At 34.8% G+C, this 16,269-nt stretch overlaps 1 protein-coding gene across 5 annotated transcripts in view; it reads right to left on the reverse strand.

The window, feature by feature from the left end:
* LOC118194994 (toll-like receptor Tollo) overlaps nt 1-14,868 on the reverse strand; it is a 162,729-nt gene extending 147,861 nt beyond the window's left edge. For 4 of the 5 annotated variants that reach the window (XR_015043005.1, XM_035366235.2, XM_035366230.2 and 1 more), the window contains exon 1: nt 10,471-14,868. Coding sequence is in view for 4 of the 5 variants with exons in the window: in XM_035366235.2 (XP_035222126.1) it covers nt 10,471-14,034 (3,564 nt within the window). In the remaining variant the exon portion in view is untranslated. Of the gene's footprint in view, nt 1-9,975 lie in introns of those variants that run through there. The other variant, XM_085823550.1, reaches the window with a different exon arrangement.
* Nucleotides 14,869-16,269: the final 1,401 nt, after the last annotated feature.

Raw genomic sequence — 16,269 nt, forward strand, 5'->3', positions numbered from 1 at the left:
GCGCTTTTATTATGAATATCTTCCACTCCAATAAATCAACACTTGCCGTAAAGTCAACAAATGAATGCTACAACAAGTCAATATTTACAGAACTTCGCTTAAATTAAAACTCTGGCTAATCGATGTTTACTTTTAATTTCAAAACAATTATGACTACGCTCTACGGCAAGTGCAAAGTTTAGATTTAAAAATTCATAGGTTTGAAGAAGATTTAATTTGTTGCTAACAATGCGTAACTGATATGCTCAAGCTGCTTCTTTGTACGCTTAACAAAAAGTATACGGGTTTTAACCAATTATTTAAAAGCAGTAACATTTTAACTTATTTCATAAGGCATTTTGATGCTCCTTAAAAATTCAAATTCATCCTTAAAACGCTGAGAGTAACTTTTTACTCTAAATGCATATTTTTAAGACGCTTCAGATACTGTAATGATGCAGAAGTCGGTAGTAGAAAAGTCAAAACATTACCAAAGAATTAAATTTAGAAATTAACAGCTATTTTAAAATAAAACACGTTGTTAATAAAGCAAAAGTTGAGGGATAAACAATATGAAAGCCTTTTTTTATAGCTGACAGACACATCGTTTGTTGAAATATAAACATAATATTGCCCCCAAACAATTTTTTTTTTTCCCGAAGACATACAAAATAAAAGTCTTTTTTACCACGAATTAAACACGTGACTTCTGTTTTACGGTTTGGGTGCGATTGCAAAAGAGTCGCGGGTTCTTTTATTATTAGGTGGGTCCATTTCAAACGTGTTTTACTTAAAAATGCATCCGCCTCACACAAGCGATAAAAATAGTCTTGTAATTCAACGCCCAGGTCTTTCACATCTCTCCCTCAAGGTCAACGCTGAAATCGTATCTTCGCTATCAAAAGTGTGTGCTCATTCTTCAGACAATCCTTGCGATCTGTTTCCAACTTAAGCCGGGATTGTCATTATTTATCATGCTATTATTTAGTGTTTCACAGTAAGGTAATGTCAAGAAGCTGCAATGGCTTACAACGCATCTATCAATGATTAGCGCAAACTTTTACAATACCAAGTAAAAGTTTCAGTATATGCTTTAGTTTAACCTCAGATGTGTTTTTATGACTTGCCTTTCGACTTGTTGTTCGAAGCAATCTAATCTCACCTGTTGCATTTTTAAGATTTCTGTTGCATCTCCAATTTAACTTCTTTCGCAAATCGTAACAGAACCCAGAAAAGTTATTTTAACTTTATATTAAATAAACAATAGCGGTTCTGTTCCTTGCCTTATATGGTCACTTCACTATCCAAAAAATATGTATTTTGCGCAAATTACATAAAACTATATTTGTGTCGCAAATTTCATAAAGTAGTTGTTAAACTCAAATGTTACGTCATTATGCAAGTTAAATTACATTAAGTCTCTCTCTTACTCAAAAATATACTACTCTTGTACAACGAAAGCATGATTTAAATAATAACATTTGTTTGCAGGAGATTGTATCCACGGAAGTCTGTGGTTGAGCAAGAAAAAGTTGCATTAAATTTTACTTCCAAGAAAACTTAAATCGCTTTTTGGATTTATACCAACTATTTTACAGAAATTACTTAACAACTAATGACTTGTATTCATAGCAAAAAGAGCCCTGAATGTTGAGTAGCATAACATCGCTAAACACCTGCAGTTAGATGCATATTCGATTCTCAGCGAACGGGTTGACTGCGGAAGAAGGTTCTTGTGCTCTGCTTGGTATATAACGTGAATGAGCCAATTTTTCCATTAGAAAGTCTTTCACAAATGCAGCCACTGTATGGCAGATAGCTGCACAACGGCCAAAGGGGTGTTGTTGTTATCTTGTCCATGCATTTTATGAAAGAATGTTTGCCAGAACCTCGAGTAGGTTAAACTTCTATTTCAACCCCATTTCGGGGGACAGCACCCGGAGTGGTTCCACCCCTCTCCCTTACCAAACCCCACAAGGGGACTTTCGGCTCGCCATATATTTATAGAGAGTTGTCATGACGCAAAGACACTACACATTTACAAACATCCATGCCTTCTCCGGAATTCGAATCCAGATCCACAATACCGCAGTAGTCTTCCCTAAGCATCATGCTGTTTGCGCGGCGGCCAAATGGTTAAGATCCTTGAATGCTGGGAGTTCGACTCAGGTGAAGCCCTGAGCTAATGAGCTGGATGCGTGGTTGGTATACCCTAACTGCAACATGAATACGATTCTGCTTCCCTTACAGAGTCCTCCATAAAGACACTCATCTAACATTCAAGTTAGCAACCAATGTTTTATCAAAATCAATTAACTAACCAACCAAGTGTAACAGAAACATAGTCTGATGACGATGATGTAAAAGTTATTACTCAAAATTTCTTTTTTTATTATTATTAATGTAAATAAATGATATACTATTGCACGTTACCTGCTTTTTATAAGAAAGGAAGCAGGTTGTTTATAATCAGTTTTAAGAAGAATAAAGAAGCATTTTAATAGTAAGAGAAACACGCGTAATGTGGCTATCGTTTTTGAAACTTCTGGAAAAAAAAGGTTAAAAGATTTCTCTACTCGGAAAATGAAAATACCGTCGCTATCTTGCACCAGAAAAACAGAACAGTACTAACATAGCTCATAAACTTCTAAAAATGATCATCTCTAGAAAATTACACTCTACTCCAGAAAATAGCATTGTTAATTTTTAACAGATTATTACCCTACTGATCTCATAAGTTGTTGTGGACTCTACTGAGTCAATACATGGAATAATTTAAATGATAATTCCAGAATGGATTATACACGTAGAGGGAGCTACTAAAACGTATAACAATGACGCTACGGGTTTCACGGACAAAAACCCTGAAAAAAAGGGGTTACTCTAGTCATAAAATGGAGGTGGAAAACAATTTTTTATAACTTCGTATAATAGCCGTACTTTATATGATGATCTAACACGACGAAGCAATTTCAAAGCACACCATTATTCATTAAAATGAAATTCCTCATTGCCTGTCCAAGATGGCCGACGATTTATTGTTTACATTAAATCTTGTTTAAGGTTTATGTCACATACAGGTAGATCCATCCCCAGTGACACTGCCACCAGTCCCTCGTGAACGTGACACGAATACATTTGCCTACACAATTAATTCTGCAGCTGTTTTGATGGTCATCGTAAATGGATTTTTTTTTCTTTCCCTCACAGTTCTCGCTATCCAAAAGCAAACAGATTTGAGCTTCCTTTGTTGCGGTTCTCACGCGATGCTGCTTCTGGGAAACTGCAAAGAGCTAAACACTGGATTGGGGGGGGGGGCAAAAATAATAAATAAAAAGAGGAGGAGAGAAAGGAGTTATTATTTCTTTTAAATTTATCCGACAAGAAGCATGGTGGTTTCCCTTATACCACCGATGAAATAAATATAAGATAAAAGGAAATGTCTGTAAACATAACGGTGCAGTTAATGTTTTTAGGATTATTCGATAGGATGGTAATGAACTAACCTGTACGTTTAAACTAATCAAGGTTCTAATTACTTAGCATACAGTTTATAGACAAAGCAATCATGATTGTTAGTAAAGTCTAGCTCGCACCTTTGTTGAGAAATCTATGAATCATTCTTTAATCAATTTTTCGTTTTTATATGTCTCGAAATGAATATTTTGTTCGAAATACATATAATGTAATTTTTGCTCAAATATTATTAATTTAGTTGCGGTATTATCTGCAAGAGTTGCAATAAAACATTACAGATATTACGAAATCCATTTTCTGCAGTAGGAGATGTTAGCATTGAATACCGTGATCGTGATTTAAATAAGATATTTTGGTACAACAGAATAAACACACACAAAAAAACTTGATGATATCTGTAGAAGGACATCGAAAATATCTACAAGGATTTCCAACAACAAAGTTAAATGTTCTGAATATGAATTAAATAAGAAAATTCTGAAAAAAAAACTTAGTGAGTTCAAATAATACTGCTCACCAGCAGCCGAGCGGTCAAGTCGCTGAACACTAGTAGTTCGATCCGGGGTTCGAATCTTCGCAAATCGGTTGGCTGCATGAGCGTTTTCGTGGTTTTCCTCATGTGTAATGTATATACGAGCCAGTTTCTCTTAGAAAGTTCTTCACAATGGCATCTCTCCTCTGGAGCAGATAGCTCTCGAGTGCTTTGCCATATTCAAATAAACCAAACGTAGTTAAAACAGGAATATTTATCTGCAAGCGTAAAAGTTCGAAAAAAAACAAAGAATTTTCAAAGATTTCACTAAATTATTTATAAAGAAATCAAATTTTTACTTATTCTGAAAGAAGAAATAGCTTGAACAAACACTCTTTTCTGGAATGTACATGAATAAGTACTTGGAATTATCTACGAAAGTGATCTTCTAGAGCAGATTCCGCAAGAGATAGGTCAGTTATGCTACTCGGGGTAGCGAATAATAGATTTCAAGGACAAAAGGAAGTCAGAGAACGCTTGTGACCGATTAGCTGATCTTGAAAAATATGCTTTGTGAGCACTGTATTTCAACAGTTTTTCTAGTTGCAGCAGACATTTAAAACAATAGCAACACAAAATATCATACTGAAAAACCTGTACGGCATAAAATTAGTCAACAAAACTTCGAAAACAGTTCTAGATTTACAAAATTTCGCTACAATTTTATGAAAAATTATTGATAAGAAAACTACTATAATTCAGCCGCTCGAAATTGTGATTATGACAGATTTCTGTCCAGTATAGCATAAACGTTAACTTGTGAAGACATTAAATGTATAATTAAGATTATAAAAACAAACTGGGACACCCCTTTGAAAATGTTATACGGAAACTTCACACATAAATATATAACAATCAGATTGCCAAAACTGTAAAATAAATATATTTACCTAATTTGTAGACGAATCCCATGATGCAGGCGCTAGGATCTATATGATTTATTATTAAGACTATTATTTATAGAGCTAAGTACGTAGATTGACAAACGAATCTCGTGAGAACGCAATAAATTCAGAAAAAGATTTATCCAAGATTTCATCTTTTATTTACATGCTGTAATTAAAATTTAGTTTTACTCAGTCCCACTCGCTTTCACTAAAATAACGTAATTTCTGCAACAGTAAATCCATCCGAGCACTGCCATCAAAACAAAAATACTACTGTGGGTACACACGCAACAAAATCTTTCATAAATTTAATTCTCTGACAAATCGAATTGCAGAAAACATGAATCAGTTTTAGATTAAAATATGAACCAGAAAAGGGATGATTAAAAACATGTTTACATCTAACAACGAAATGATAAACAGACATCCAAATAGCTGCCATTTATCAGTCATGAGAATAGACGAATGCATGGAAGTCGCGAGAATAGACAGACTAATGTATAGAAATACTTTTTTGGTCAAATAATAACTCGGTGTTAAGTACTAGCTAGCTACTTATAATTTAGATTTAACGTAAATAATCTTCTGGTGTTAACCAAGAAATTCATTAACTTCAGTGTAATTATCTCAACCGATCCATTTCAGTACCGTAAAGATAAAAAATTTCCTTCAATATATACTTTAAATGAAATTTCTTATCCAATTTCATTAGCCCAAAGGACCGTTAGCTCAGAAGGGCTATTAATTTCGCTTTGGCATTTTGCGTTGGTTCGCTATAAAAGTCTGAATCTTTTTTCAATTTGTTGCCAAGACATATTAGAGTCGAAGAACTTGCATGACTGGTATGCTATGTATGTTTCTCGCATTGGTGAAAAAACAACGGTACTAGAGACATCAAATTTTGAATAACGTGGTCATCCACTCGAATATGGGCATCTGGAAGCCCAAATTTGGTATTTAATATCTATTTCACATTTTGTAAAACTTTAAAGAATTTTCGATTAACAAACTCAACGATTTCAGAGCGTTCCATTAGCATTAACATCGCGTGCACCTTCCAAGCACGGATATGTTATGCGTGAGGTTTCTTATTTCTTTTTCTTTCCTTTTTTTATATTGCTGTTGAATTGAATTTTATGGTTTAGGTGCGAAGGAACATGATATTTAATAAATAAATATAGCACACAAAACGTTAAAAAAGCGCCCCTTTGGGCGTTTCAGATTTTATTTTTTTAATTTGAAAGCCTTCAAATTTTATTTTTTTCATCTTCTATATTTTTTTAAAGAATTAGAGGTCATTTTTCTAATGCTTTTATGACTTTTGAATAATACGCTTCCACAATCATTTACCTATCATCCACTCTTGGCTAAGGAGTTAAATGCTGTTTAGACTTTTCTTTAGATTTAATCTGAATTATTGAGCTATGATGTTGTATATATTTTGTTTGTGGGGGGTAGGCGATCAATCAGTTTAATGATTTATTTATTTATTTATTTGTTCAGATACATTGCATAATACGTAATTTGCGGGTCTCTACGCATTTCGGCTTTGCCGGAAAGTTTATTTTATTATAATTAGGCACAATATTTTTATCAAAAGGAAGAATAAAATGTTTGTGCTTCATTAAATATTTAAGGATAAACATTTGTTAAAAAACACTTTTATCCGTCTTCTCCGTTTTTTGTGCGTGGTTTCAGAGCTAAATTTAAATGCTGTAAAATTTGTTGAAAATCAGCGCCGGACTCTTACTTTAAATAAAATGTTGGTCGGACATCATTTCATTTAATCGTCCCACATTCTTTTGACACTACCACGGATTACGTGCAGAAATAACTGGTCAGTACATTAAACACGTTTATATAAAGCACTATTTATAAGAAATAAGGACTTTCTTGATAAAAAGGGGAAAATATATTTATTATTAGCAATAATTAATCAATATACGCATTCTACTCTCTTTTTACTCATCCTTTCTTTAGCAAAAAAAAAAAAAAAAAAAAAAAAAAAAAATTATTTCATTTTTAAACCATTTACATTCAGTAATATATAATTTACGTAATAAAAATGAAATAGCTTTGTTAAATTTTAGAATCAGATCCAGATGAAGACGGCATTGGGGAGGTGGGGGCATTTGCTTTATATGAGTACATTTTTATAGAAATTCAACAAATCTAAAGAGGTGAGAAACTGTGACACTAAAATTCATTTATAAGCATACAGATAGTCATATGATGCACATTACTCAGAACTACATTAACAATCATTTACTACGTTTACCTTCTCTAATGAGTCACTTTGAAAAGGAACCGAAACTGAGATCTCTGAATCCCCAGAAAAATGGCCATTAAAACCTTCTCCTAAACATTCTTCGACTACGGTCACCATGCAATTAGACGAAACTTTACGAATTTCCCAAATAAGTAAATTTTGTTACCTTTCTAATAAAAAGGGAAAATGACAAATTGTTTGAATAAATTAAAGTTTGAACTTCAGATATGTAATATTTTTCATCAAGATTATGCTCGTCATTAGTTATGTTTTCTTATTGTAATAAGTAGAAAATGCAGGTAAAAGTCAAATGAGCTTTTATACTAAATCAAAACAATTTACGGAAGGAAAGGACAGAAGAAAAAGCGTTTTAGATAAATGGCGAAAAAGCCATTTCCAAAAAAGTCAATGAATTAGTTTGCAAATGCTAAAAGTTTAATAAACTCAGCCTCCTTGTGTCGCAGATGTTAATATTTTTCGAATAGTTACGCATTACTCTAGCATTTAAATTTTTGAATAGGTTCATTTTATGCCATGTATTTTTTGTTCATTAAATTTTTGAATAGGTTCATTTTATTCCATGTATTTTTTGTTCATTAAATTTCAAGACATAAGACATATTTGATATTCTCCGCGTATCAACAATTATTACTTATGTTATGCTAATTATAAATAATAATAGCTTATTTTTAAGACAAATGACAAAATAAATATAATTTATCAACGACTTCATGTGGTTCATTAATCCTAGTTCTCCAAGGCGGCTATTGGAACGGATTCAGCAGCTTTTTCTGTTACTTTCGAACAGTGAAGGACCGTTAATCTCAAGCAGCTGCTTTCAGCCTGCTTCTTGAAGACAGAACTGCTAAGACTGGAGTGAAATTCAACATGAAGGTTGTGGATGATAAATTGCATAATCGCGAATCAACAACATTTGCACAGGAAAGCATATTATCAATCATATCGCCTCTTCATCCCATTTTATAACGCTGTCTAGTAGAGCCAATCCTGTGAGCCTTTTAATCCGCTTATGCTATCGGAAAAGGGTTCCGTGAATCGATAAGAAAAAATCGATTGACATCGCAGAATCTGCGTTGGGATACGATGATGAAAATAAAAAATGACAGCAAAGAAGATCAGATGGATGCGACGGGATAAACTTCGAATTGGCTCAAAATTTTTCCCAAAGTCACAGCATGAAGTCCGGGAAAGCTAAATTTTGATAAATGATGCTCATTATGATAGTCGACGAACCACTAAGCTAGGGGATTTTTTGCGCGCAGAAAAATATGTCACTTGTTGTCGTTTATTTCAAGAAACGTAGTTTACTTTCTAGCAAATACAAGTTAAGACATATTCATGAAAAATATCAATATCGCTTATCAGGTATTCATATTTTTTAAATAAGTATAGTATAAAAAGACATTTCGAGAGAGGATGAGATGAATAAATTAACGGAAATATTTCATAACTATCTTAAAGCTGATTTTAAAAAAATAAACACACAGGCTGAAAGAATTACGGGAGTCAGGCATTTATGAAACGTTATCAAATAATACACGAATATAAGCTCGATTCTAATAAAAATTTCTTATCTAGCTTATTTTATTTCCCACACAAGTATAAAAGCTTTAAATCCTTTTAAAATTCCGGCATACAGACTTACTTAAGAGTTCGAAATAAAGAATGAACAGTGGAAATCAAAGACAAACAATCAACAGTGGAAATCGTACATTCTTAGTTTCAAAACAACTAAGAGTAAATTTCAGTATCACAAATCACGATTAAAGTTGTTTAAATGGTAAAACTGGAGATGATACGAAAGCGAAATACCAAAATAACTTTAGTAATAAAATTAAATAATAAATGACTTAGATTAAATTATTTATGTCACATTGTTACATAATCACACTTCAAAATTTTTTAAAGCAACTAAGCACGCTTTATGGAGAATTACGCTTAACAGCAGCAGATTTCTCCTCAATTTCCAAAACATGGGTCTTATTCTCAGTTTTTTAATTGTAAATGAATGATATGGGAAGCGGGGTCTCCTTGAAATACAGAATCCTCGTAAATGCGACTGTATAAATTTGCCTCTCAAGCTAAATATGTAATCTGCAAAACTAGACCTTTATTTCCATTCAAAATGTTAAGCTTGCATATACAACATGGTTTTCTTAACTGGCATTTAAAATCCAGTTGTTTAAATATCTCACAATCCTGAGTACGGCCTTACTGCACTAAAAATATTATTTAGAAATATTATGGTAACTCCTGAACTGTAACACACAACCCTCGGCACAACTCAATTAATGTACTCAGTTATTGTTAGAAGGGAAGTTTCCCGGATGATAGATGAATACAGCAGTTATTAGGGGAAAGTCTACCAAATGATAGATGAATAATTTAGCAATAGCAATTCTGCTTGAATTTTATGGTAGCAGTTTATAAATCATACGGACAGAAGAATATAAGATTTCATAAATATATATTTCATTGCACAAAAAATTCATTCACTATTAAAAAAATAAGCAAGAAAATAAATTAGATTTAAAAATTTCTAAAAATAAAGCATTTTCTGAAAATAAATAGCTATGACAACTCATTTTTTCATGCTCTACATATTAAAAAAAAATGACATTTATTAATGGTTATTCTCCTAAAGGGGAAATGTAAAGTCGCATTTATATAATATAAGAGAGAAACATTAAAGTATCTCCTTAAAAGTACGATAAACTTAATAAATATAATTTGTTAGAAGCTTCACTGAATGAAGTACAAGTACCTTTATCAATACTTCATATTAGTAAAAAATATTTACCCTGAAAATAAAAATACCATTGAACATAAAAATGTTGTTATTAAAAAAACTTGAAACTATTCAGTTATTAATATTCAACTACGTTTATAACATTAGTAACCAAAAAAACACTCTTATTAAAAATTTCATGTTATTAATTTCGACTAATAATTTAATATTTAAACATATTTGCATAATATTCAGTTCATATATTTAAATAATTTTAAGCTTACTTTAAATAAGACCATAACTTCAGAAATAAAATTAATTAAGACCTGGTGTCTGGTATCAATATCAAAATCTAAAATCTGTAACTAATATAAAAGCTAAAACATAATGCAATTAAAATTGGGTGAGTACATGAACAATAAAACTATTATATTAATAGGAGGGAAAATAAAATTAGAACCAACCGTTCCCAGATGTGCACGTTACTGTCTTAATATAACTTCGTCCATTCTCACGAAAATAAAATTAATATGAGTAATAAAAAGCACTATTTTCAAATATGTACAGCTACACTCACGTCATTTCTGTTCCTTTCTGTCTTTCGGTGTCGAACATCAGGCATTGCATATTTTAGCCTGTCCCAGAAGAGTTTCTCACCCCACCTGAGGACCGGACTCTGTTTCATCCACAGTCGGATATCAGGGTCCAGCTCCTGGGGGTCCACTTTGCCCAAAGCTATCACTAGAAGTCTATGCTGGCACGCGCTGAGAACTTCCCTGTGCGCCGATTTAAACTCATATCGGCACCATTCACTTTTCAGAAAGTTCTCGGACAAAATTAATATAGTTCGTCTGCTGCTTTCCATGGCTTCCATGATGGCATCTGACATGTACCCTCCGACCGGTAGGTCTCTGTAGTGAAGGCACAAACGATAGGTCGGCATTCCACATTCCAACTCTGGAGCTAAGATTTGTGTCACGAAGGCCTCATCTTTCTTGCTGTAGGAGACAAATGCATCGAAGAGTTTGTCTTCGTCTCCACCACCCCGTTGAGAAGCACGTCCTTTGCCCCCTTGGAAAAGGCGTACACCATACTTCGCGTAGAACCACACACCCATTTCTCGTCTGTAAATAAAGATGAGCACAACCGCGAAGATCACGCAGAATAAGACTGATGCGGCAATGATCAGCATTGGCAGCATTTCAGTAACGTCGAACTCACTTCGAATTGCTGTGGCAGTAAAATTGTTGCAGGCCGTCGTATTGAAGTCTAGCAAGGCATGAGCACTGCTATGGTTAAACTGGCACTCTAAATCGTAAATATCACGGACATAGTCACCTTTTAAATGAAGATATTCCTTTAATTCCCCTATGAAATAACAATCGCACGTCCAGGGATTATGAGCAAATCGGATTTCTTGCAAACGAGGATTCATGTTGAGTAACCACACTTGGAAATGCACTATAAAGTTGTGATCTAGATGCAATATTTCTATAGATTTCAAAGCTGAAAAAGTGACGTTGCTGATTGTTGTGATTAAATTGTGAGAGAGATAAAGCTCTTGAAGAAACACCAGCCTTTCAAACTCATATCCGTGAAGCGCGGTCAGACGATTATGGTCTAAATTGAGAACTAGAAGGTCTCTCAGCCCGTTGAAAGTTCTATTATCGATTGTATGCACATTGCTATTGTTAAGGTACAAGATTTTCATATTTTTTCTGCCAATAAATGTATGACTGGATAGAGTTGGAATATCACTGCCGTCGAGATACAGTTCAGTAACGTCCATGGGTATCTTTCTAGGCACTGCTGTATGTCGCTTGCTACCACAATCTACGATATTGGTATTCCAACTCTGATCATAGTAACAGGTGCAATTTTCAGGACACACCATCTCGCAATCGCAAGCATCGAACTCACAGCAGTGGCACAAGGCAAAACAGTGACTTTTGTAACTGCATAAAAACTGCGAACTCTGAGCTCTCGTAAGCGGCACTACTGCTCTCCGCCGAGTGAATGTTAAACTGCATATAATATCTTCGATATCCGTCATTCTCGGATATTGTCTAGATTCATCTAAAGTAGCCATGCGCTGTACCCATTCCATGTTACAATCACAGATATACGGATTCTGCGAAACCGTAAATTCTGGAAGCGGTCTTCTACTTGGTACTTCACTTAATCTAAATGCATTCATTTCTAAAGTCTGTAAATAATTATTTTTTAGCTCTACCCTAGTTAGATTTTGCTTGCCTAAGAAGGTAAAAGCTTGTATATTTCTTATCAGATTATTATTCAGAAATATTATTTCTATACTATTCGGTAATGACGATGCGTCTATTTCCCCTATTCTGTTGTAGGATGCATCCAAAGTACGTAGTCTTAACACAGATTCTAGCTCATAATAATTTCCTAGAGTTTCTATCTGATTATCATGAACATCTAACCAATGCAATCCAATCGGAATAAGTGCATAATCGAACCAAGAAATCCGATTCGCTGAGATATTAAGTAGCATCAAATCATGAAGATTTATAAATAAGGAATTAATATCCGATATCAAATTGGAGTCTAATCTTAGAGCATGAAGCAGCGGCACTTCATCAAAAGTACCTTGTTCAATAGCCTGCACATTATTATTAGCTAAATTTAGTATTCTTATTGAGGGTAAATCTTGAAATACACCTTTACTTAAATTCCCTATCAAATTTCCTGCAAGTTTCAAACCGTACAAATGCGCTAAACCTTGGTAAGACGCGTTACTTATCACAGAAATCCTATTGTTGCTTATATCCAGGCTTCGTAGCTGCTGCAGAAATTTTATAGTTTTTGGCACTTCTATTAGCTTGTTGACATTCAAAGTCAATTCTTGGAGATTTGTACAGTTTTTCAGAGCCTCACTGTGAATTGCCTGTATGCTATTAAAATCCAACGATATGATTTCCAACATCTGAAGGCCATTAAAAGTAAGAGCATCAATATAAGTTAAATTGTTCTGACTCAGTATCAAACTCTGGAGGTTGTACAGCGATGAAAAAGCGTTATCGGCAATGCTGACGAGCTCATTATGATGCAGCTGTAAAACTTTGAGGCTATACTGCGAGCGAAATGTCGCTGAATCGAGGTGAGACAACTTGTTATAACTTAGATCCATGACAACTAATCGAGTCATGTCAGCAAAAGTATCACCATTAAGCCACTGGCTGGTGAGCGAATTTCGACTCAAGTCCAATATGAGCATCTGCTGCAGTCCAGAAAACAATCCAGGAGGCAGGACACTCATAGAGTTATTTTGTAAATAAAGTTCTGCAAGCAACTCCGAGCCTTTCAGGAAACCCGGTGGAAGAGCAATCAACTGATTATTAGAAAGATCTAGAATTTGTAGCTTACCTAAGCCGGCCAGCGCTGTATCCTCCGCACGAGATATCCTGTTCGATTGAAGGTACAAAGTCCGCAAATGCCTCAGTGCCGAAAATCCACGATCGCCGAGCACTTTCAAGCGATTTTTCGTTAAATCCAGATGTTGAACATGAACAGGACAAGGCGTCCGGTTGGTAGCCGCGAAACCCAAATTCACGACTTCGCTGAAATCATTATGAGAGAGATTTAAATGCTGTAGATTTGGCAAAGAACACAATAATGATGGTGCTAAAGCTGGCATATTGTTCCGACTAAAATCCAACCTGTTGAGTTTCTGAAGAGGGGATAAACTGCCAGGGATTACTTTCAGGAAAATCTCACCCCAGTCGCTGTTGTAAGTTCTCACCGTCAAGTTGGTCAACTCCGTCAGACCCCAGAATGCCTTAACAGGTATCTCCTTCAGTTTGCAGAAGTCGATGTGCAGGGATCGTAGCTCTTTGAGATGTTGGAAAGAACTATTTGCAAGGGCACTTTCGAATAACACATTTTCGCATTTGACTTTCAGACTGACTGTATTTTGAGGCTGGATGAGGCTGAAATTTGTGCTATCGAAAGCTCCATTTATGGTACGGACGGTGCATGTCAGCGCCACCGAAGAAGAACCGAGGCTTCCAGCGGCAGTCCATTCACAGTCTTCCGGTGCTACGTACCCGCGAGATCCCGCAGCAATACGGCAGAACACCGCGCCGACGATTACAACGTAGATCCAACTGCGTAACATAGCTGTTAATGCTTCAAAACCCTAAGAATGCTTGCTTTATGTATGCACAATGTTTCGAAGCACGAAATCTGCAGCACTTTGCCATCACATAAAAATTCTGTAATACAATCCATTGTCAATCTAGTACAAGCAAAATATTTTCATCAGCAGAAAAGCTTTCTTCTTTTCTCAGATATTAGAAATTTAAAGTTCAATATTTAATGCGCGATCACATTGCTACTATAAAATATAAAACAGTCAAAGTAACAGCGAAATCACAGGATCGGAAATTTCTAAGAAACGCTGATTGTTGATTGGAAATTTACTAATTCATTTGTCATTGATTTAAATAATAATAACCAAAACAAAATACGGAAGATTGCACAAATCGAGTCCAATCACAATTTTTCTCCCCAAATTCGCGATTTAAAAAAAGATTAGTAATCCAGGAAAATTTTGCTCATTATCTGTTTTTTCGAAGAATATGCCATTGGATGAACACTTCAGAAACGCTAACTTTTGTCCGCTATAGAAATTGTTTTTAAATTAATATATCTACAAGATGTATATTTTACGATTGGCACATTAGCGGAAAGTCATACTTCAGCTCACAAATCCATTTGAAATCGGAAGAAGCACTTAAAGAGCATTACTAAGTCTGATCTAATTGCAGCAAATCTAGCAGCTTTTTCGCAGATCGAGTAGCATTCCAAAGGTCAAGCTTTGAAGAAGTTTGCGGATAGGGGAAAAAATAAAGCGTCAGCTGAGATCGAATCTGATATACAGCCGAGGAGACGCCAAGCAAGAACGGGTTTTCTCGAGCTGTTGGATAACATTTCGTGCGCGTCCGCCTCGCACGAGTTTCACCTGATGAACAAGTGCGGCGGAGTTTTTCTGCTCGGCTACTTCGAAGTTCGGACAACAGATGGCGCAAAAGACGTAGTAGCTTCCACTTCTCTCGCAGGGGTGAACGGCACGGGAATCGCTAGATGACGTGTTCCGTGCTAATTCAAATAGAATGTTGTTCGAGGGGAGAGGAGCTATCTTTCAAGGTTTGGGAAGGGATTGGGTGACGGTCCACACCCACAACTCCCCTCTCAAATTTATCTTCATTTCGATTCTTACTCGGGGCACAGGGCTTACATATAAATTATTCAGCGTATTGTAAGAATGCTAGATGTGAACTATACCGGTGTTTTGTTAGTTTCTCCAGTAATGTTTATTAATGTATAACGAATAATTTTCTTATGTTTTACTCTTTTCTTGCTGCTTAAGTTTGATTTTGTATTTATTTATTGATTCTTAGCCCTTTGTAAATTTGTTTTAAAAGAATATTTTGACAAGCAAATTTTAAAGTTAATATTACGTTAAATTAATGAATTTGGTTATCTAAAATCTATAAATACATGCAAAGACAACGCAAGAAGCTGCTCGAACGTTGCATGAAGCTATCGTGGCTTCCAATGCTCAAAAAAAGAAGTAATGCAGAACCACCAGCGGCAGAGTGGATGAAATCGCTTTATCTTAATACCACAATTCGCATTAGATTCGTGGTACTAAGATTTAGCTGCAGAGCCGTTTTTGTATTTTTTCCTATGTTCAATACAAATATGAGGTAGTTTCTTTTAATAAGTTCCCCATGACAACATCACTTCCTTACGTGTGTAGTCTTTACATGATTTAGCCTAATATATTAAACTAAAGAAAACAAGAACTATGAAATAAACTGTTCTTGATATATTGGGTAATATCTGGTTGGTATAGCAAATAGATTAACTATTAGATTAGAAATTATCTTTAGGTCTTCAAGAAAATGTAATTGCATGCTTACTTAAATTTAGCAAATAATGTGTATTTTTAACTATCACGTTTCGCAATTTTGAATTATAAAAGTTAACAAATTGAAGTTATTAAGAGTTTTATATACGTTATGAGTGTACTTTCCTAATTTGTACGTAGATGTCAGTGGCCTACCATTTCGAATCCCTAAAATAAGGGACGTGAACATTTTTGACTGTAGTGTTTGTGTTGAGTGTGGGTACCTAAAATCCGCTGATTCGGATGTTTTTCAGAGAGGTCGGTGAAAGAGTAAAAGGGAGAAAGACCTTGGATTTTATTATTCAGGATATTCTCGTTGAAAACTGGGAATGGAGTCATACCGTCATTACTCTTTTGCCCGACGCCAGTGTTTACCTAAGAGAGATGCACCCATGTTTATTGACGGGATCATACATAGCTGTGGATTTGGACAAGTGC

This window comes from Stegodyphus dumicola, chromosome 9 (assembly GCF_044657685.1).
Source record: "Stegodyphus dumicola isolate Sdum_Otavi_A_Nest chromosome 9, ASM4465768v1".
In the NCBI taxonomy this organism is placed as follows: Eukaryota; Metazoa; Arthropoda; class Arachnida; order Araneae; family Eresidae; genus Stegodyphus; species Stegodyphus dumicola.